The 22,468-nt window shown below is 44.0% G+C and overlaps 2 protein-coding genes across 7 annotated transcripts in view; both read right to left on the reverse strand.

The window, feature by feature from the left end:
* Positions 1-12,375, reverse strand: part of dtx1 (deltex 1, E3 ubiquitin ligase) — a 41,666-nt gene extending 29,291 nt beyond the window's left edge. The window contains exons 1-3 of one of the 5 annotated variants that reach the window (XM_035639585.2): positions 12,091-12,374; positions 11,904-11,949; positions 10,791-11,443 (exon numbers count right to left, since the gene is read on the reverse strand). In XM_035639585.2, the coding sequence (XP_035495478.2) occupies positions 10,791-11,049 (259 nt within the window). In that variant the 5' untranslated portion in view covers positions 11,050-11,443; positions 11,904-11,949; positions 12,091-12,374. The other 4 variants (XM_047329119.1, XM_035639580.2, XM_035639581.2 and 1 more) reach the window with 4 other exon arrangements.
* Positions 12,376-14,630: 2,255 nt separating this feature from the next.
* On the reverse strand, positions 14,631-22,372 carry slc20a1a (solute carrier family 20 member 1a). Of its 2 annotated transcripts, none has more exons than XM_035639971.2 (11): positions 22,226-22,372; positions 19,997-20,632; positions 19,742-19,882; positions 19,551-19,636; positions 18,621-18,717; positions 16,818-16,937; positions 16,375-16,578; positions 15,737-16,208; positions 15,466-15,651; positions 15,285-15,369; positions 14,631-15,126 (listed from the first exon to the last, which is right to left on the reverse strand). In XM_035639971.2, the coding sequence occupies exons 2-11, from the start codon at positions 20,343-20,345 to the stop codon at positions 14,971-14,973; spliced, it is 1,896 nt and encodes a 631-aa protein (XP_035495864.1). In that variant the 5' UTR covers positions 20,346-20,632; positions 22,226-22,372; the 3' UTR covers positions 14,631-14,970. The 2 variants fall into 2 exon arrangements, with proteins under 2 accessions (XP_035495864.1, XP_047185145.1); XM_047329189.1 differs by lacking the exon at positions 22,226-22,372 and adding an exon at positions 20,719-20,875.
* Positions 22,373-22,468: the final 96 nt, after the last annotated feature.

A 22,468-nucleotide genomic window follows, 5' to 3' on the forward strand; every position in this document is an offset into this window, starting at 1 on the left:
GACCCCAGCTGTTGTTTCTGATTCCTCACGATAATGTTCACAGGGTAGTTTCAGCTCGAGCACATGACTTCATGCGCTCCAGGTTTTAATTGCTGCAGGACACTAACATAAATCATATGGATCTAAGATGAATAAATCATTTCTGATTTCCAGGAAAAGGCTTAATAGTTCCACAACAGATGGGGGTCAACTTTAGAATTCACTTTGTGTTGCACTCCTCCTGAGGGGTGGGAGGGATGGGATTATGTGATGCACATTACCCCAAATCTGCTGCTTTTCTGTTCCGCTAACACTAACCTCAACGGTCCAAAGCTCTGGGGGCTCGGCCAGACTCAATGGATTCAGCTGTATTTTGTCTAAACAATGGCTGTTTGGATCAAACTGACCGTACATCAGGACAACAGAGAAATAGATGGTGCTGCAATAGCAGTCGGGAATACGCTTCGATTCTTAGAATCCACTGTCACTAGCATTTATTCAGGCTGACCACACAAAAAACAACAAACCAAACAGCCACATTTCAAGCCAGGCACGGGAGTGTTTGATACTTAACAGCTTGCGGATCACTTTAAATTTCTCCTACGCTCAGCAGTGCTCCAGAAAAACGTTGTATTCGTAGGAGCACTGTAGCCCCTTACTGAAAATGCAGGGGAACACCTTAAATCGACCTGCAACACAATTATTCACATTTTCGCCCATTTTAACTGTGTTACTGACAAATGCTTTTGGGATAAAAGGACAACTTACAGAAATGAATTAAGTTCGCAATGTCCCATTTCAATTGTACGTGGCGAAAAAATGGATCAATTGTTCGTTTCGCCATTGTTGAGTGTGGCATTAGACAGGACCACACACCGGCGAGTGTACAGTAGATGACATGACCCTCCCTGTGTCACGCACATTGGACCTACACTGGCGGACTCGTTTTTCAATAAGAAAAAAAAATTAATGCAAATTTGTACGGTCTCAACCAAATAGTAGCCTCTTGTGACCATTTACAGACTATGGGTGGGGATTGTCCTTTTCCCCATTTTTAAACTACTTAGCCCCAAGATCTATTCAGTCTTGTTTTACTTTTTAATAATACACTAAAGATTCAAATCTATCAGATTTATCAGAATTTCATTGTGTGATATTGGCAGAATGCTTGTGTTGTGTCCTTCATCTAATGCAGTTTACTATGTTGACAATTTCTTTCCATTTTCTTTTTCTGCAGAATGATAAATCTCCTCCAGTTATAGATTTTGTGCATTTAAAAAATATATATCACAGGTAAGAGTGTGTTTCCTCATTGCTTCAGACCTGAAGTAGTAACCTACCTGACAGACATTGTCGTGGTGACTTTCATTTCCTTCCGTGCGGACAAAGGTCTCTCTGACTGAATGCATGCATGCATGCAAAGGGTAGAACAGAGGGGAAGCAATCGCCATTTACGACAGATACAAATTCACACCCCAAAGCACCGGCGATATAAATCCTCAGAAAGTTTGTAAGGTTGCATTAATAATGAAATGTGTAAAAAATGTGAAGGTGTGTGAGCTGCTCCTTTGAAGAGTAACAGTGGATGATGGAGGGGGTCTCTGCCAGGAGCCTCTAGCAAACATTACTCACCTCACAGGCTACTGCAGGATCTACATCACGTTGACCAGTCACAGGACTTGGACTCTTACCAGGAGTTATGATTTAGATGCGCTTACAGGTGACACCGGTAAAGCAAGAGGGTGAGACAGAGACTCACATGAATACCCTGCAGAGAACTCAGGCTAGAGACAGTCAAATAAGTGATGTTTTTGCGTGAGTGAAAAATAGTACCATGTGAATGGTACTACCACCATGTCTGATGCCTTGAAGCAGTAATTCCTCCGCTTGTTTTTTGGTTTTCAAGAGTCCGGGCAACCTGTTACTGCACCTTCAGAATGGAGGCTACGTCAATACGAATGGTTGAGAACAAACAACACCGCACCCCCAGAATCCCAGGGGCCCCAAAAGCCTCAGGTCTACACAATTGTGTTAGCCACGAAGTTGATAGCAATTTGCACCACTGAAGTAGAACATCAACTATGACGGGTTCTCTATCATGTGGCCCGGCGTTGAAGGGGGATCATGTGAGAAAATCGAGTATAAAAAGACCTGAAATGTTTTTGTTTACATGGATTTGGAGAAGCGCTACACTATGAGGCCACAACCGAGGATTCTTTTCATTGTAAACACAACAGACAATTATTGTCTTTAATAAGCAATTGATTAATTGAGTCAATTAAATGTCATTAAGTAGTGAAAAATGGCCATCATTATTCCCTGAGGTGTAAGTTGACAGATTTAAGCAGACTTTGCTGTCTGACCATCAAAATCCCAAACGTGTTGAGTTTACTGTCGTATAAAACTATGAAACTATCAAATGTTTACATTTAAGGAGCTGAATTTTTGCCTAAAAGTGACTTAAAACAGTCAATTATGAAAATTACTACCAGTTCATTTTCTGTCTTTTCCTCATCTGTCTTGACTAAATGATTATTTAAGTAATAATTTCAACTCTAGATCACCTGTTGGGTTCTAGGTGAGTGACAAAGTATTGAAACTGCCATTAATAGGGTAATATCTGATAATATGCCACAGCGGTGGGCATCAGACCATTTTCTGGATAACAATATATTTCACATGCAAGAGCTGAAACGGCCAATTATATTCATTATGATTTTCATTCAGTTAAAGGGATAGTTCAGTGATTTTCAGCCATGTATTTACTGCGCCAACTCGCCAGTAATAGGCTAGTACGCTCGGAAAAAAGTGCAAACTTAAACGGCTGTCTGGCGGAAAACTGAAGCAGTGAAAAAATACGTCCTTCAGCGTACAATTGAACGGATATTTTTATTAGGTAAGCATTTAAAAATATGGCGCAAAAAAACGTTTTTCAGTGGTCCCCTCTGCAACAGTGGGACGCAGACTTACGCTACTTCCATTTCCCCTCCAGACTCCGTTAAATGACATCTTTGATCACCATCTCCATAAGGTAACACATTAACTATGCATGAGTCACTCATACAAGCCCAAAACCTCAAAATCAATGAACTATCCCTTTAAGAGAGCACAAGGTGCTGCCTGAAATGGCCTGTTGTGTCCAACTAACAATCCAAAACCTAAAGCAATTCAATGCCCATGATATCACAAGTACAAAAAATCATATATTTCAGAAGCCCTGGCAGATTTACTTTATATTTATTGAGTTTAATAAAAAAAATGATGTATATATATATATATATATTATTGTTGATTCAATGTTCTATTCAGTCCACAGCCATGCTGACGGCTCTTTGAGCTAAATGCTAATGTAAAAGTGCTAACATGTGCAAACACCAAATTCCCCAGCTAGCATGCTTGGCAGCTATAAAAGTTATAGCCCCTTAAGTTTAGCCTGATAGCATGCTGACATCGACATATTAGCACTGAACATCAAGTACAATTTCAACTGATGGGAATATCATCAGCATGCTTGAAATATAACCTTGTGTTCATGTCTCGATGTATTCCATCGAAACCCAGAAATGTAATGTGCGGAAATTTAACAGGACCGCAGCACGCGACTGTGAGCGTTTGGCCTCATCGTGGAGATACGACTCCTGCTTGTGTGTTCAGACTTTGGAAAGATCTCAAACTGCGACAGTGACAACGATCTTGCCGCTCAGGTGCGTTTGAGAAGGCCACCCCCGTTTCGGCCCTTGCGTTTCTTGTGTGAGAATGAGCGCCGAGGCCAGAACAGAGAGCCCCGCACTGCGTTTCTGTGTTCACTGAGACTGATCAAGGGAGCTCCAAGCTCAGCTCACTGCAACCGCCGGCAGCACGAGTTGCGTCAGTGCCGCTCTGGTCTCTATCAAAAAGATCTTTTCGGTAAATGTCAGACCACACGCATTCCTGTAGATCAGAGGGAAGCCCGTTCGCCACAGCAGGGGCACTCTCTCTTTTTTGCAACGTGACAGCCGCAGTAACTCACATCTGGTTTGCATGCTGAAGAACCAGTGCCGTGCAGTATGTACAGCTTCGATTTAACACAATAGGTTAAATGGTCATTGTTTGTATGAATTAACAACATACGGGACACAGACAGAACCAACTTCTTGCGGGCAAAAGCAAACTCATTTTGAGAAAATTGAGCAGCCAGAATAGTAAGACTTGATTTCAACAAGAGGCCAGTCAGTAGATGTGAGCAGGAGGCTGAGGATAGTTCCGCCCATAACGGTTCTCTGATGGTGCCTTATTCCTATTCCAGCAGTGCAGGCTGTTCCGCCGACGCAGATGTCTGCCTCCGTTTTTGAGTGACTGTGCCGGGTAAGCTGAGAGCAGCTTTGAAGTTGCTTCCTTGATGAAGGCGTTAGATATCCACTTTGGAAAATTAGAAGTGGTGACTCGCCGGATTAGAAGTTAAAAATGGAGAGATGTGGAGAGACGCTTCTGCTGCCGACGCCGGGGGCTGCCGGAAGCTGCACAGTCTGCCCATCGCTGTAACGCAATAAGGACGAGGACGGATCAGGCCGGAGCACAGCCACGCTGGAGACAAGGTCGCTTGAGGAGGCAACAGCCGGCTGACTGGTGCTTTGAGTTTCATCGTTACTATTGTTTCATTGTTAAGAAGAAATGTGTTAATGTACGGCAACAAAAATAATCGCGTGTATCCTTTGCTCGTCAGACGGTCCGACCATGTAAATGCCCCTCGGCTCTGGGAGCTTGTGACAGACATCTGCGGCAGTTTATTACAGTCTATAAACAAAATATTCAGTCGGATAATTGACAAAAAAATACGGCCAGATGAATTCATAATAAGAACCACGGTCACAGCTCGAGGGGCCTGAATGGGAGACTGCACGGTTCTGGTGAGACAATGGCCACATGTGTGTGGGAGTGAGCGATCGGGGAGTGTGCACAGCGGACGGCCCTTGCAGTGTTGTTATCCCTCCCTCCACCCTGACTGTCACTTTCCATCAGGAAAACGCTCCACCTCTCCTTCTGTTCCTCTTCTCTCCTCACCTCTGTCGGCCCCCGCCGCCTCTCTTCCTCCCCGTTCGCCGCTCCGATCCCTTTCCTGTCGACGTCCAAGTGGAATCCAGCCAGCTGGTTGGGGCCATGATGGACCCCTGAGTACAATGACACCATGGCATTGCCTTGGCTATAAGCACCATTTTGATTCCGCTAAAGACCTTCACTGACTGACGAACTACGCTAGTTACAAAAGGCTTTATGTCATGTCTGTATATCGTTTGTGCACACGGGGATGTTGTGTTGAGTATCAGCAAAGCTTCATGTGGTCCGTCTTTTAAAATGACACTTTTGATGACATTGAAAATGACTATTTGAACTAACAACTATGACATCGTCAGTGTCGACGTCATTTAAGAACAACATAGATCGTGTTACTACTCATAGTGCGTCAGCCAACATCACAGCGCTGCTGATGTGTGCACATGTAGACATATTGAAATATAAAAAGCACACACCATACACGCACCGAATGTGGCTGGTTCTGTCTAGTTTTTCTTCAATTTCTATTCTAAATATTCAGTTTAAGAGCCTTCGGGCTCCGCTCTTTGCTCATTCCGCTTTCTTCTGACGCAAGTGGGATTTCACCATCAGAGCTGATGCACACAAGACATGACCTTCAGCGCGTACATAGCGGGAATCCTTTTTTTACAGGATCCTCCCACAGACCACCGAGACAGTTCCCACACGCACTGACTTACACTCTGAACTGCATAACAGAAAAAAAGGAACAAAAAAAACACAAGAAACAACTGAAGCGTTGCCCTCTTCAACAACCTGCTGCATTACGTGCACTCAGCAAGTGTACAGGCACATATCCCGACCGCAACCACAGTGATTGTTGCTCGTCAGCTGTAACACTAAACAGACACATGAGAACATGAACGTCTTCTTCTTTTGCTTCGGGTGTTTTTGTCCACCGTAATTAGTCAGAGGGGGGCAGTTGGCGGAGGGAAACGGGCCCGAGGAGAGGAGGTTCTCACGCCTGTGGAACCAAAACAAACAAAGCCCTGCTCCGGCAACACAGCAGCCAACGGCCGCTGATAACGGGTTATCTGTCCAGCCGCACATGGGCCATCTCACAACAGGGAGTATTGTAATTGTCCTCACAGCTCAAGAAAAACATGCGGCACTACATGCCGACTCTCTGATTTTTTTTTAAGCCGGACAGAAATATCATTTCATTTCATTCGTTGTGTAAAGACGTGTAAATTATAAGGTGTATTAAAATATTGCTCCTCCCCTTTTTTATGAAGCACATAACAATGACTATCAAACATTATTAGGGCCGCAACTAGTGATTATTTTCAGGATTGAATAATCTCTGTAATTTTTTTCTCTCGATTAATCAATTAGTTGTTTGGTCCATAAAATGTCCGTGAAGAATATTGTTGTGTTGTTGTGTTTCCCAAACCCCCAAAAGGATTTTTGTTTTGTCCACAAACCAAAGATATTCTGTTTACTGAAATCAGAAAATATTCACATTTGAAATCAGATACATATATTTTTTTTCAATAATCCATTAACAAAGTAGATGCAGATTAATTTAGAAGTCCGTTACTGATTGATTGATCAATTACTTGCTGTAGATCTAAGCATTATCTAAACCAATCACACATTTTTCTGGACACATATGATCACCTTTTAGGTAAGAAAACATATTTGTAGAGAGTTGCCATTTTGACAAAGCTGTCACTCAGAGTTTTGTTTGTGTCCACCTGATGAATGTAAGTCCAACACTCAATTCTCTTTATTACTCTATTTTTTAACTTTCCCTACTTAATGCTCTGCTATGTGCACCAGCTAGTCACTATAACGTTTTTTCTCTTTGATGTTTGGTTCTGGGTAGGTAGTGTGCAGTGTGCAGCACACCCATCATTTCATTAAATGCGTTCTGCATGGCAAGAAGACGCTAGCATGCCAACATTGGCAATGATACATAAAAAGAAATATATGTATTCACAAAGTAATTGCACTTAGTTAAGGTAATGTCATAAAAAGACTCATGTTCTGTGCCTCAAGATTATATTGCAATATCAAACTATAAATGCTTAACCGATATGCTGTATGTAATCAATCATATTTATGTGTTGTGCCTTATGACCTTTTTACTGAGCTTTAAATAACAAGGTGCTATAATGTCAATTTCTCTCGCAGTAGCATGACTTAAGTGCCACAATAATAACCAACAGCATCTGCCTTCATTTAAGAATAGTAATCAAGATTTGAATGGTGCTGATGCAACTTGTATGATTATTGATCATCTTGTGGTTTATCTTTCACGACTTCACCGGTCTCACCGTTTTTGTGCCACCACTCACCATCAGAGTAGAAAATATGGAAGAGGTTAATGCTTAAGAGCCCGGCAGCAGAAAGCAATAGCTGCAGTGAGGAATCAATCAGACACGTCACGAGTGTTGGTATATGACGGAAATGGCAGATAAGCCCACGTGTTTTGCTTGGGGAGTAGGTGTAGTGAAAGGGGATCAGTGCACAGCAGTGTTTAGGAGGTTCAAACGTCCCCCTGGGGAGGAGATGGGATCGATTCTCCCTGGCCGAGAGCAAATCCTCTCGCTGGTTTCAGCCAGATATTCATCCACACTATATATATATATATAAGCCTCTAAGCCTTCACTGACACTACGTATACAAAAGCACAGAGTTCAAGATTTCACCACAGACTGGCGTTCCTCACCAGTAGCTGCATTAAGATGAACCCCATGCACTGTGCGTTTGAATCAACGCCAACCAGATGCAGATGTGCCCCACAGAGGGGCCCTGCCGCATTGCCCGTGGTCCGTGCGTTGTCGTCGCGATGCTCTGATTAGAGGGGGGCCGTGGAGATGAACTGTTGCCGCTGTCTCATTAGTCGCAGTTACTCTGCCTGGTTCCCACCCACGGGTGCTCCTCCCAAACCCACCGGAGAGCAGGGCACCCCTACACAGCGTGGCGGGTGAGGACACAGAGACCACAGCTGCCGCAGCTGGGAGAGTGCGCCATCATAAACACGTCAGCAAACTCGCACACACGGACGCGCGGACGCACGCACGCACGCACACACACACACGCGGGACACCAAGCACACCCGACTCTATCCAGCCTATTGCCGGAAAAAAAAAGAGGCTCAGAGGATGAGATCACTGGCTCCATGAAAAAAATGGGATTTCCCCACAGGGACAATCCATAAGCCTGCACCGGAGCAAATGGCAGTGGGTTGACCTGCCGAGCTACAAATATAACAAACGTCTGATGGGAAACAGATGCGACCGCGGTCGACATTAAAACCGAGCTCACCCAGGCCCCCGGTGTGAGCTTTGGGGCAACGAATGTCACAACAGCCCGGAGGCTAGCTGGTGCCCCGTGGGAGCTCGGATCGATGGCCGTGGCCGAGCAGAGGTTTGCGCACGTTTTGGGGACAGAAGCGGCGTGTGCACAGGGTGAGGGGGAGAGGAAGGGGAGGGGACAGAAGCGGGTGTCCGGGCTGCCGTCCGTCAGGCCCTGCCGTGACAGGTTTATCCCAGCCGAGGGGGAAGGTAACACGGCGAACGGCGCAATGAGGAGCGATAAAACGTCAGGCCTTGCCCCGGCGCCCATGGTAATGGCTGACAAAACGGCCCGGTGGCTCATCTAGCAGCCAGTCAACCCCGGACACGTGCTGCTCCGTGTTATGTTCCATTAGGGGGGGAAAACACCAACAAGAACAGCAGCAATCCAAACCAGAGAGCTCCTTGTACTGCAAACTACCTGACAGTCGGGCAGAAAAGTTGTCACACTCATTTGGCATTTAAAACATAAAGTAATCACATTTTCCTCATATAGAAATAGCCAATACATGAATTGCTCTTTCAATGTATATTTTCATGCCTCCATTGATTGATTGCGTTATGCTGCTCTCATATAAATATAACCAAATAATATATTATTTGATTGGGACCAAAAAATAAACAATATTATAGTTTTGTCATGTTGGTCTTTTGGTAAGGATGCTCAAACTAAAACCTGCATTACAAGCGTTCGTGTAGCAACAGTTGCACCAAATGAGATGTCAGAGCAGGATAGGGACGTGTTATTTTGTTTTTTAACGTTCATATTTATTTTTAACGGGTACACCACGTTGACCAGTGCCACAAACCACATCAATTTACAGACTGAGGTAATAAGCAACGCCCGACTGTAGGCGGGGGTGATTTATAAAAACAAACACGGTTTAATAAGAGAGCGTACGCACAACTGAAACAGCTTATTGCAGTTGTGGGTATCTTTGACCTGCAAATTTGACATTTCTTTCCACAATCAAGTCTTTGAGTTGTAATCAAGTTTCTGAATAACACATTTTATCAATGCACATGTAAATTAGCCATTGTTAATTAATAAAAAGTTAATAAAATGCAGATGCATGCCGAGTGGGGTCACCTTCTGTGCATCCGAAGTCATCTCTCCTTTGCACCGGTGTTACACGGTGCCTTCAGATGAGAGACTCAAAGTGAGAGTTTCCCTCTTCGTGCTTCACCTCACCGGTGACATGGTTAAATATAGTTTTTTTGGTCCCTGCAGCATTTAACACAGTCACGATCAATATATAACTGACTCCCAACACGGTGATGTGTGGCTGAATCAGATGTTGAAAATAATTCAGGGAGCTGGTAGTAACCGATGACTGAAACCTCCCCCGTGTCTTCACTTCAAACACCGGGACAGCAGGAAGGTGCAGCCACACACGGGGGGAGACAAACAGCCGGTGAGCGGAGCCTTGGCGGAGTGCAGCGAAAACATGCAGTAGCAGTCATCGGAGAGAATTACAGTCGACCAAACAACGGCCGCGTTCGGGGGATTTAATACAGAAATAACACGTACTATGCTGTGGGGTGTCCTTAAAAGAGCATTTACGGATGGCATGTTATGAGTCAGTTGCCTAATCATGGTAATGTTAGTGCTGTGCTCTGCTACAGAACCAGGAATAAAACCTGAAACTTTTTATTCAACATCATTTGTATTTTGGACATAATGGGCAATTTCTTAAACGTATAATATGTACCCTGATTTTTCCACACACTGTATACTCTTCCTTCCCATTGAGTGAAGTGACATAAATCGAGGTGGCGGAAACTAGGAGCACTTTCTCTCGGACAGTAATTGTGAACAGTGACTAGATCACCAGCCACTATTGCGATTGCCAGCCTCACAACAGAACGACAACATGAAATGCAATAAGCCCGAGAAGCAAACGCGGAGCGTGGCACTGAGCTACAGCACTCATTTGCCTGATGGATGCGCAGCCCCCTTTCGAACGTGGTGACCTTTGGCAAGGTCACGGCATTCCAGCAGCGGCAGAGAGACACATCTGAATGAATAAATTATCGCCACGCTCTTGTCATCCGTAGTGTTTCCTGTCCTATTGTTGCAACGGCTCACAGCTCAACCTGTGGCTCATCTACTGTACGCGAGTCCCAAATCAGAGGGGACATTCAGGAGTCTCAGTTATTTCCCGCGAGAGAGTTACATAAGACATGTGTGGCAACCCACAGTAAGGTTGCCTCTGTTTTAATCAGTCCCAGAGTGTATATGATATGACACAATTTGTGGTGAGGACAGTCAAACATATTTCATTTATTTGCATGTTCCGACAATAAAAACTTCAGGGTAAACGTCCACATAATGCACTGATGAACTGTTGTGTTTACATCAGCATTATGCGTTCTTTCCCTGACACCCGTATCTAGTTCATCTGTGTACATAGGCAGGAAACTGCCACGTCCTCTTACCCGTGTCTTGTCGAAACTGGTGCATGGACTGCAGGTCGATGAGGTAGGGAGAGAGCTGGGCATCCACCTGCCCCAGGACAACGGAACCCCGGGCGTCCCCCTTCAGCACGTTCTCAATGTGGTGGCAAACCGCCGCGCTGTAGGGCCTCCAGCGCCCGTGTTCGTTCAACCACTCCCAGACCACCACCCTGGCCAGGTTCTGAGGCGGGTACCCCAGCCCGTTGACGGGCACCAGCAACCCTGATCCTGGACGGGCCATCTCCTTCGTGGCGTCTGCACTGTTTGCTGCTGGCTCGAACACCACTGCGTCCCTGTCAGTCAACTGACACACTGGAACACTTCCATCGGCCCCAAACAGGGTAGAAAAAAAGAAAAGAAGCTTGAATCAGCTGTGGAGTTGGGGGTGGTCCTCAATTAGCTCATGCTGCTTTCAAGCGAGCGGCGCTGCTGGAGTCGTCAGCTACAGGTTCTTTCTGACTGCCGCCGTTGTGATCAGCCCAAGGAGAAGCGGCGTCCGTCCTCCCGCGTCTGTTTGAAGTGGCAGATGATGTTGATGTTGCTGATGATGGCGAGGACGAGGTTTCGCCGCTGTAGCCCTCTCAGCGCTCCGCAGCCGACCACAGCGGATCAGCAGCAGGCAGGCAGGAGACACACTGAACACAAGAGGAGGAGGAGCAGAAGGACACAAATGCTGTGACGTTGTCCTACAATTTGTCCGTCTGTTGTCTGTTCAGAGGGGATTACATGAAGCAAACCACTTCTGTGCTACACTCCCATTAGTGGCCTCTACCTCTTGTGCAATTCTGCTTACCTGAGGCGCAGCAACAATGGGAATGCAGAGCAGCCTTGTGCACAAGCCTGCAGCAGAACAACTGTGCCTGTCGTCAGATTTGTGTGCAGGGGACGGAGCAGTGTGCATTCACGGGCCGAATGCTCTCACAATCCCAGTCCACTCGGACATTCCCCACGTAGCAAGATGCAATGGACGCACAGGAGGGGGCATCGTGTCTGTCGACCGTGTTTTCGTGAGTGCATTCAATCTCGAAGCTCATGCCCGGCTGCATGTCTCTGTGGCGCGCACAACACGCTTGGGTCGATTTGAGTGATACAGACCTGTAGGCTGCTGCTGCTGCGGTGCCACACATCTGTCAGGTGGAGGCTGCATTTCAGCGACAATCAGATTTTAAAAGAAAAGACAACAACAACAACAACAACAACAACAACAACGACGCACGTTGGCGCTTTCAGCCCCCCGTGCCTCGCACGCGCCTCCTCCTCCTCAAACCCGAGCTCGACCCACCTCCTGCGGCTCCAGCGCTCGCGCTGTCGCAGAGAAGCGAGCCGTCGTTTTTTCGCCGCCGCCAGATCGGCCACAGACTCCGCCGGCTTGTTGGTCCGCGGTGTCCGCGTGAACGCATGCCACTGCGCCGCAGACGCGCATTCCCCCCCGCCCGACGATCGCGCATTCACATGGCGCGCGACGCGCAATTCCGGCCGGCCGCCCGCAAGATTACGCACGGAAGTCCAGGCGCACCTGTGCTCGTGTGCACGGGTCGCCGTTGAAAATCAGCCGAAGTATCAATTACACCAAAACAAAAAGTGCTCGACTTCCGGTATCTGGTTTCAAAATAAAACCCAGTGACGCTGGACGAAGAGGTGTTCCACTACAGGGCCTACACAAGAGCGAGGGAGACACAGGGAGAGGATCTAGGTATAATCTGTGTGATTTTCACGGATTTTTTTCTTTCTTTCTTGCAAGAGCATTTTCAGGGAGACATCTGAAATCCTTGTAAATACTATAACTGTGCAAATAGTGGCATGACAGGAAAATACTGTAAACATATTATTTTTAAAAAAACCCTATATATAATATTAAAAACGATGCAGGTTGGATGGAGCAACGATGCAGCTCGTGTGTTTATGTATAACAGGACGTTTGGATGTCTGTAGGCTTAAAATCACCCATGGGCATTCATTGTTTTACATGCAGGTTATTTAGATAGAATGGGGGGGGGGGGGGGGGTTCTTCCTGGAGTGCTGTTCTATGCCATCTTCTCTTTACTGTCCAATGATTCTGACTGCTGAGAAGGTCAAATGTCAGAATTAATATTTCACATGCACATGTGTCATGAATTAGTCACGTGTATGCTTGTGATTAACATAGTTTGTGGAAATGTCACACCTGCCTGTCCATGTCTTACTGCATGTTCAACACAGGTGAACAGCAATGTCAATATTCAATTTTGCCAAATGGGCACCGCAGTGCCACCTGCTGCTAAAATATGTACCTGCTTGAAAAATCGGGAAAATTGGAAATCTTCACAAATTTTTTTTTTTTTTAAACACCCAAAAGAGTATTTTATACAATAAAGGTAACTTCCTCCCAAAATTGTCCACTTCCAGTTCCTGCTCTTATACGTCTGACCATGACACAGAGTTTCTTTCAGTTGCAGCCTGTTGACTTGCATCTGGGATTCTATTTTATTATCAGATATCTACTTGGTATTTCTCTGAATTGCATGTACATGCCAATAACATGTTATTGCATTAATAGAATTCTTACACTATCACCAAATCAAAAAAAAACAACAAGCTCATTTAAGCGTTGTGGTGAAATAAAGATAAGCCTGTCTGTAAATGTGGTCCTTGTCCAACTTTACAGAGTATAGCGGATTTTAACAGGTGAGATGAAGCACTCTAATGTTGGCTGATTTGAGGTATTTGGAGAAGTAAAGGATCAGAAATGTAGAGAATAAATCACTTTTATGAAAGACATGATCAAATGAGAACAACTGTAGAATGCTAAATATTAGAAAGATCACGAAAGGGGAACATTCAGCAGCTTCAAACCGCACCAGTGGCATCAGTTACCTGGATAACACCGCCCTCATGTGGCCTTCTGGTGTTACTACAGAAAACTCTGCACTGGGGATAGAAGAAAGTTTAAAGGCAAATCAGGCAGGCAAGGAGATTTAAATTGGATCAAAATGTAAATAGTCTCTCTGACAGGTTGAGGTTAATTATTTCATATACTTATGGGTAGTCTCATCGATAGCAAGGAATTTTGTTAATTTAATTTCAAAGTCGTGTCAAAGTTTCATATGTAAAATCTTAATCTGACAGGTTACTATTAATTAAAACCGTCAGATAAGTGCAAAAGAGTAATAGTCATAATTCAGCGCTCTAAATTAGATTCAGAGGAGAGAGAAAATCAAGAGAACTGAAAAGGCTTGGCAAGCATTGCCAGCATGGAGAACATTAGGACCACAATGAGGCATATTTCCCATTCATACAGTAATGTACACTAAATGCCACAGATTATTTGCCACAAATTTTTGTAGCAGAGGAAGGCAAAACCCTGAAGAAGCTCACACAGAGGCAGTGCAACCACTTGACTCAGGACCTTGGTTACCTGATAATACCAGGGAAGTTGGGAGCTCACACAGCAGTGCCCTCGTTCTTCTGTAACCTTTGATGCATTGTGCAGCTTTGACTAATTGTTCAACCTTTTTGGCCATCACCAATTTTTCTTTTACACAACTGAAATAAAATCTTTACTTATAGAATAATGAATTCCTCTTCACAATGATACTGGTTTCAGATGTGATACAGGATTTGTGCTGCATTTTAGGTGCATTTAGATAATTCTAAATATAGTTTGCGTGAATTTTGAGATGTTTTCTTTCATATTTTTTTTGCGCAGACAAGAATTCAATTGACCACAATAGAGATTTTTTAAGAAAAAAGTTAAGTTTTGTTTGTTTATTATTATTTTTCAAACCCATACCTCCCACATGCACACACATTAAATAAGAGTTAAATGACCAACATACACTGTAATCTCTTCAAATCAAGCAACTCCTTGTTTTATTATATCCAAATACATAAACATAGAATAAAACTGTAATTTGAATTATTTGATTTTTAATACATATCGGTTTTATACAAATGTACATAGGAATAAACAGTATGAAAGACCTAATTTTAACAGTTATTATATACTACATCATTCATGAGATAACCTCACTGGCTTGACCTTGATATGAGCTTGAATGATATAATAAACCCCGCTGACAGACAAAAAAAATGTTCATTCGTACAGTTTTATCAGGCCTCCAGACAAGCTCTCTTGGTAGCGGCCAGCCAGCTGGAGTGACAGAGTGGCTGGATGGTGGGAGGCTCACAGGATAACGTATGTGAAGAGAGCCATGATGGCAGCGCTGATCAACCCCGAGATGGGAACCGTGACGAACCAGGCGATGAAGATGTTCCTGAACAGATGCCAGTCAACTGATTTCCTGGAGCGCAGCCATCCCACGGCCACCACAGATCCCACCTGTGTTCCCATGAAAGGAGTCAATCAGGAAATGTGATTTCAGTGCCAATGGGTTCAACATCATATCGCACTTTCACAATGTATGCTCAAAGCTGAACCTCCTTCTGATCGTCACATGCATCCGTTGGGTTGAAGTTTCATACTTTGAGTTTGAATACCTTGCAATGGGTTGTGCTGACAGGAAGGCCAATATTGGATGCCACAACAACTGTGATTGCTGAAGCTAGTTCGATGCTGAAGCCACTAAATAGCAAGAAAAAAAACATTCATGTGCTGTCATTATTATGCATATCAGATGTTGGGGGGGGGGCTGTTATAAGATATAAATATGTGGCATACCTGGAGGGGGTAATAGGGGTAAGGTCTTTCCCCAGGGTCTGGATCACCCTCCGGCCCCATACCCAGAGACCGGCGCAGATGCCCACTCCGCCATACAGAAGTAACCAGATGGGTGTGGGTGCGTTGGACACCACAGAGCCGCTCTCATACACGAGCCAGAGAGCCACCAGTGGGCCAATTGCATTGCTATTGAACAAAAAAATAACTTATGTAAATCCTCACAATCCATCATAAACCTCAAATTCCTCAAAAAACACCCTTGCCTACCTACCTGACATCATTCCCTCCGTGAGCAAATGAGCCAAAGCATGCTGTGAGTATCTGCAGGACCTGGAAAAGCGAGGAGACAGCTGGTTGGTCAACCTCCAGCTCATCCTCCTCCTCAGCAAGGACCGTGCAAGCCTCCTGAGTCACACTCCCATCTGGGACTGCACTCCCGCTGGTCACTGCTGAGCTGTAGCTGCTGTAACTGTCCACCCTTGGTCTTCTCTGAAGACCACCATCCGGCTCCTTAAATTTCGGTTCTCCCTGGATGCCGTAAATGGCCATTGTGTACGAGGTGTAGCTGTTGTTCCTCCTGATGGACCGCTCCTCTGTGTCACTGTCACCAATGCAGTCACCGACTTTTGCCATGTGGAGCTTGTGTAGCAGGTCTTTGTACAGGCCAGAGTCCTTGTGGATCGTGTGGGACCGTCCGCTGTGGGGATCAGTGATGACCATGGGGCCAACGGTGCCATTCAGACCTATGAAATGTGTTTTTTTTTAATTGTAATTGAATTGGTGAACTTAGTCAGAACTACTTGCAATTATATCTTCATGAATGTTACCACTGAGGTCAAATATTATCAAATTTATGAAGTCAGAAAAAGCACACATTAATTCAATGATTTCAAGGCATTCATTTCTCACCACTGCTGATATCCAAATCTTTGGTTTCCATGTCATTGTTGTCCAAATCAGCCTCATCTGAATCACCAAGCTTGAAAGCCACCTTTTGACCAGCTGGTGGGTGGGCCTTGGTTTGAAGGTCATAGGTCACTGAGGGCTGCCCCTGTTGTGTAGATGTGTTCTTCTCCATTAGTAGAGTTTCACTTTGACCAGCTGCGGTTTCTCCTGAAATACAGTTTAGTGTTTAGCTGCGTTTGAGCATGTTACATGCTAGGCAGGCAAAGCTTATACAAGCTGGTTAGTCTCAAAGTTAAACTACCAAACATGCAATCCAACACCAAAAAAGCTTTGCTGCTCAAGAATTTTGAATCCAAAATACACTTGTAACACTGAATGATAAAGTTGATTTCTATTAAAAATGCATTTATTGATTCAATAAGTCCAAAAGTCTAATATTTACTCACGTTTGATTTTCTTCTTGAGGCGTGGACAGACAACAAACCAAACGACCAAAGCTGTGACAAAGGCACAGCCCAGCGAAATGCACAGGGTACCCCACCATGGCACCAAGTCAAAACCCAGCACTGTGCACACAAGACAAGGACATGAGATGCAACTGTGTCTTGGATAAGGACCAACAGAAACTTAACTGCTTCTTTAATCTATTCATCACTCCTTCTGTCTGGTCCTGTCCCAGTGAGAAAGAAAATGTTACTACTGACACATTCATGTACACTTCAGCCTAGTTTAGGAGTATAGTGACATCTAATATTTTATAAATATTATTACAATTATATTTTCAATTATATAAAATGTCTAAATGGCTGACTTCATTTCTCAATATGTTCAGACACACAACAGTATCAGCCAGAGAACACATATCACCAATCAGATAGTGAGAAAGAGGCGAGTCTTGCAGCACAATCAAATTCTTACACTACACCCTGTCAATATTTCACTTTTCTTTAATTGCCTCACAGAATAGCTAAAGTGTCGTTGCTGTAACTACTAGAATTGGAATTAAAAGGCTTAATGCAGGTTTGTAAGACAGTTTTAAAGTTGACATATTATGCTCATATTCAGGTTCATACATTTAATTTGGGTTACCGCTTGAAATGGTTTATATGCTCTAATGTTCAGAAAAGGAAACAGTGTTCTCATACTGCCCATTCCTGCAGCTCCTCTTTTCACCCTATGTCTAAAACGCCTGGATTTCGTTTAGCCTCGCCCTCCCGATAAACCCCAGTCTGCTCTGATTGGCCAGCTGGCCCAGTCTGTTGTGATTGGTCAAACGACTTCAAAATGTGTAGGAGATGCCACGCCCCTTCACCAGGAAAGTGGAAATTCTCAGATTGCAGGTGGGGTTACCCCATAAGAGTCCAACTCTGACGTCAGAGCGGGAGACAAAAATCTGAACCAGTTATTCAGAGCCAGGCTGTAGGGGTCAGCCAGCTCCCAACAAAACCACAGGGAGGTCTTTTTTCACAGTTTGTGGGCTGGCAGGCTCCACAGATACACACATTTATTTGCGTAAACACTGAAAAGTGATTTTTGCATAGTATTGTCACCTTTAAATTTCACCCTCGCAAGATACAACGTATCTAATTGCTCTTGTGATCAGCAGAGAGTAAAATCAATGGCTTCCACCAGCAACTAGGCCATAATGGCCAGAAGAGCATTCAAAACTTCATAGCCGGGTGCAGGTGTTGTTTTCCCCCGGGTTGTGCGTGTGTGTGTGTGTGTTTGTGCGCACAAAGTAACTCAAAAACACATGGACTGATTTTCAACAAACTTGGTTGGAATATTACTTGGGAAGGTATCTCAAGATGATTAACTTTTGAAGCTAATCAGTTGTGCTGGGACGACACATGCACACAGCACGCTTGTACAGGGCAAGGCAAGTGTTAAGCTGAGGTCTGCCTGCTGAGAATTGTATGCACGTTGCCTGGACCCCTACCGCAAAAGCGGTATCTACCCAGTTTATGCTGAATCCTGCCTGCCTATCAAGGATGGTAAAAACTCAATGGACGTTTTAATGGGCCATCGGCGCTGGCGGGATTTATCCTGGTGCTGCCAGGATAATATGGTTGAGGAAGTAATATCCGAAATGCCTGAGAATCATTTTAAACATTTATGAAATGTCATCAGCTCCTCTGGGCCTCCGGTGACACATTTATTCAGACCTCATCCTGCTACAGGGATTTCAGTAGCTGCTGTGTTAGTGAAGACCAGTAAGCAAGAGTCAAAAGTGTAGTTGTGATACTCACATGGTGCTCCTGTAAACATGATGGAGAAGAGGTTGATGCCCATAGTAATAGCGTAGAAGATTGGAAGAGCTCTGAGGCCATTGGGTACAGGGTCAGCCTGTAGACATAGGTTTGTGAGTTTGCAAAACTAACTACACACTCATTGACTCAAAAACAGTGCCTAAATAAATAGTTGGTTGAGAACACTGACAGCCAGCACGATACAGCCAGCAGCTGGCTAACAGCTAAGACTGTTCCCATTTTTACACTTCAGTTTTTGTACAGATTTTTAAAAATACAAACATGTTAATAAGTGAGCTTTAAAGGTGCTGATAAGTTGATATTGTTACCTTTAAAAAGACCCAGGCTCACCATCTTTATGCTTAGTTAAGTTAGCCAGTAACTGTGGTGCTGTCAATTTTCTACCCCACTATATTTAAGAGGGAAATATTCTACTTGTTATACTAGTACTTTTGATTTACAGCTTGAAATAATATTTGCTTTATGGAATAATAGGTTGAAAAAATAATAATGATATAAAAGCTTATGAAGTGTAATACATTAATAATGGGAAATAAGTGGTACCCAACTGTTTTGGCATGATACTCTATATCAATTTTTTTCTTGGTTCCCCTTGTCACATTCCATGCTTTTGCAATTTTTATTAATCATTTCATAATCCTCCAGATTTATCTTTTGACCCATTTAATATGCCTAGACCCCTAAACTGGGAACCAGATACATCAATATTAAAAATAATAGAATAAAAAAAATATTGAATAGCTCACAGAAGCCCTTTGGGGGAAATTTGGAATGCTAGAGCTTTACCTGTAATGGAGTATTTCTATTCCATGGCACTATATCTGAATATTGATATTGATTTATTCTACAAATTGTAACTTCAAACTATAATTATATAATAACCATGTAAACTGGATATAAATATCTCACCTTTTTCAGAATGAATTTGCGAATAAAGTAGAAGAGAATGCCTGACATGATGCCTGATAGCAGAGGTGACAGGAACCAGGAAGACACTTTGAATGGCAAAAGACATTAACTGGTTAATAAGCTTTTAACTACACTAACATTTCCGATTCATCAGTTTGCAAATGTGCAGAGGAAAAAAAAAGTATGATCACCAATGCGCAGCAACTCCATCCATTTGACCCCCTGGTGACCTCTGGCTACCATGGAGAAGCCTATTGTAGCTCCAACAATACAGTGAGTTCCAGAAATGGGGAGCTTCAGGAATGATGCAGCCAGCTGCCACACAGCAGAGCCTGTAGTGCAAAAACATGTGAGAGGCCTGAGCATACAATCTGAAAATGCACTAGTCAAATATATTAATTACCTAATTTTTGATAAAAGGAGCTTCTCTCTGACATACGGCTTACCAAACATTGCACTTATCGATCCTGCCATCAGGACGTGTTCGGAGCCGTTGTACATCTGGACATCAATGATGCCCTGTCTGATGGTCTCACTGACTTTGGCCCCCAGCAGCAGTGAGCCCAACGTCTCAAAGATAGTGGCCAGGATGCAGGCCTGCCGCAGGGTGACCACCCCAGAGCCCACTGCCGTACCAAAGGAGTTGGCCACGTCATTAGCCCCCACAGAGAAAGCCAGGATGAACGCAATGATGAAGCCCAGGACCAACAGCCACAGGTAGCCTGACATGTCAGACTGCGAGGCCAGAGCCACAGTAGTGGCAACAGCCAGGGTTGCTAGTGTAGATGTATCCATTACCACTTGGTATTTTGATTAAATAAAAATGATCAGAGTTAAAACAAAACAAGTTAGTGTTTCTACTTTTGGGCGACTTATGAGGTAATATGTATTTTTAAAGAAATGTTGACGACAAAAAGGATTATAGAACTCCTTAGTCCAATTCTAAAAGAGTTTTTGGGGAGAAATTTTAAGATTATTGCTAGCTGGGTATACAGAGTTTGTCTGCGGGCCTAATCATAAAATGACAGGTCATGGAGATGGGAGAGGGATCCATTGTGACAGGGAGCCTCTGATGATACACACTGCAAAAACACACAAGTACACAGGTTAGTGGTTATTTTTCATTATATACTAATCCACAAACAAAAGGATGAGTTCAGTTACACACATTAACATGACCAGTCGTGGCTCGTCAGGGGAGGCAATCCAGGCAGCGCCTCCTCAGAGATTTTGAGTATTAACTGAATAAATATAAAGCAATTTGGTTCAGGTTATTGCCGGGTGTCATCTCGACTCCCGTCGTGGCTGACATTACTGTGTGAGATTAAACCAGCCATCAAAGGCATGGATGTATCATGATCAAAGGAGGCTTGAAACTGATTTGCCCCCCCCCCCCCTTGGTGAAAAACAAAAAGTGAAAATATATATATATTTTTTTAAATTAAGTTTAAAGATGCAGTAGGTGATTTTGGAGAAAGCTTGTCTCTCTCTTTGTTGTCGATGATGATTTTGCTGCTGTGGCCAGGCCACGAAGCCGCAGCCCTGGGTATGGGAGAATGACGCGCCCACCACTAGGCCGAAACCCCTGAGTCGTAGCCTCATTCACTAGCACGTCCCTCAAGGTGTCGGGGAGTGATGTTTACTAACTGCACACGCAGTGTTGTGTGGTGCGGTCCGCACCATTGTTTTGGTTTTCGATTTTCGGGCTGAGCCGAAAACCAGAATTTTTTTTCCTGCGCACACAGAACCAACAGCCAGCAGGCCGTGAGGAAATATTCACTGATTTTTACAAAAGTGTAATGCTTTGGAATCACTTTCTGCCCCTTTAAGCCTTCATTCATTTTGCTTGCGGGATCCACTTACAAACACCAAACTGTGTGTGTATATGCATGCATGTCGCATAGTCTGCCTCCTCAGTGGAATTACCCAGGAGCCGCTACTGGAAATCACGAACGCAGTTTGTAGTACACTTTCTTTGGGCTGTTCATGAAATTGTTTTTTGCGACAAAAACAGGAAGTAGACTCCATACCACCATCAGTTATGCAATGTACAGGTTTTATAAGCATCACATCAGTTTCCCCCAAATTAAAATACAGTCATAGTTTGAGGGTTGATCGTTTAAATGTGATATTATAATGTCCATAATCTCGCAAAGACTGTTATTGGGCACAGGCTGTAGCACAAGTGACTTTATAGTAACTTCACCGCACTTTTAAGTGTGTTTAATCTCCTGGGGCCTTTTAATAGGATTAAAAAAGTTTTTAGACCAGTGATAGCTGATACTTAAATAGTAAATCTATCACTAGAAACAAAATCTACAACTTTTCTTTTTACTTAAAGCTGTCTCCTATGTGTCCGAGTGACACTTTCACAAAACATGCAGCAGGTGCTTAGAGAGTGTTACATAATCATACCAAACCTAAACGTCCAGCTAGATGGTGAAAATCACAAATAAATATTCGTAAACATGTCAAAAATGGGGCTGCTGAGCTGCGAATAACAGCCCCATTCAGGACAGTCAGCAGTTTGTCGGTTTGGGCCAATTACACTATCAGTATAGAAAATAGCGGTATGTTAATCTGCTTATCTGCTGTTGCATAATTCAGATGGAGGAGTGACAACACATTTAAAGGAACAAAACAGAAAGACAGAGAGGAAAAAGAAAAATACTCACATGTGAGACCAAAGGGAAAGTTCCTCCGTGTGTGTTTGCGTTCACAGCACTGTGTGTGTGTCCTGCTGTCAGACTCAGACTATGCACCAGCAGCAGCAGGGAGCAGTGTGTGAAGTGAGAGGATGTTTTCAGCAGCTGTCTGTCTGTCAGTCAGTGGAGGAAGAGGAGGAGAGTCCAGCAGTCTGCACCGGTTGGAGTCCAGCCTTGTTGAAGGCTGGTTTATATACTGAGCCGGTTGAGAAC

This window comes from Scophthalmus maximus, chromosome 19 (genome assembly GCF_022379125.1).
Source record: "Scophthalmus maximus strain ysfricsl-2021 chromosome 19, ASM2237912v1, whole genome shotgun sequence".
In the NCBI taxonomy this organism is placed as follows: Eukaryota; Metazoa; Chordata; class Actinopteri; order Pleuronectiformes; family Scophthalmidae; genus Scophthalmus; species Scophthalmus maximus.

Coding starts and splice junctions, on each gene's coding strand:
- slc20a1a (XM_035639971.2), bottom strand. CDS start 20,345: ATGGATACATCTACACTAGCAACCCTGGCTGTTGCCACTACTGTGGCT. Junction 19,637..19,741: donor GATGGAGTTGCTGCGCATTG/GTGATCATACTT, acceptor TGCCATTCAAAG/TGTCTTCCTGGTTCCTGTCA. Junction 18,718..19,550: donor GCAAATTCATTCTGAAAAAG/GTGAGATATTTA, acceptor CTATGTCTACAG/GCTGACCCTGTACCCAATGG.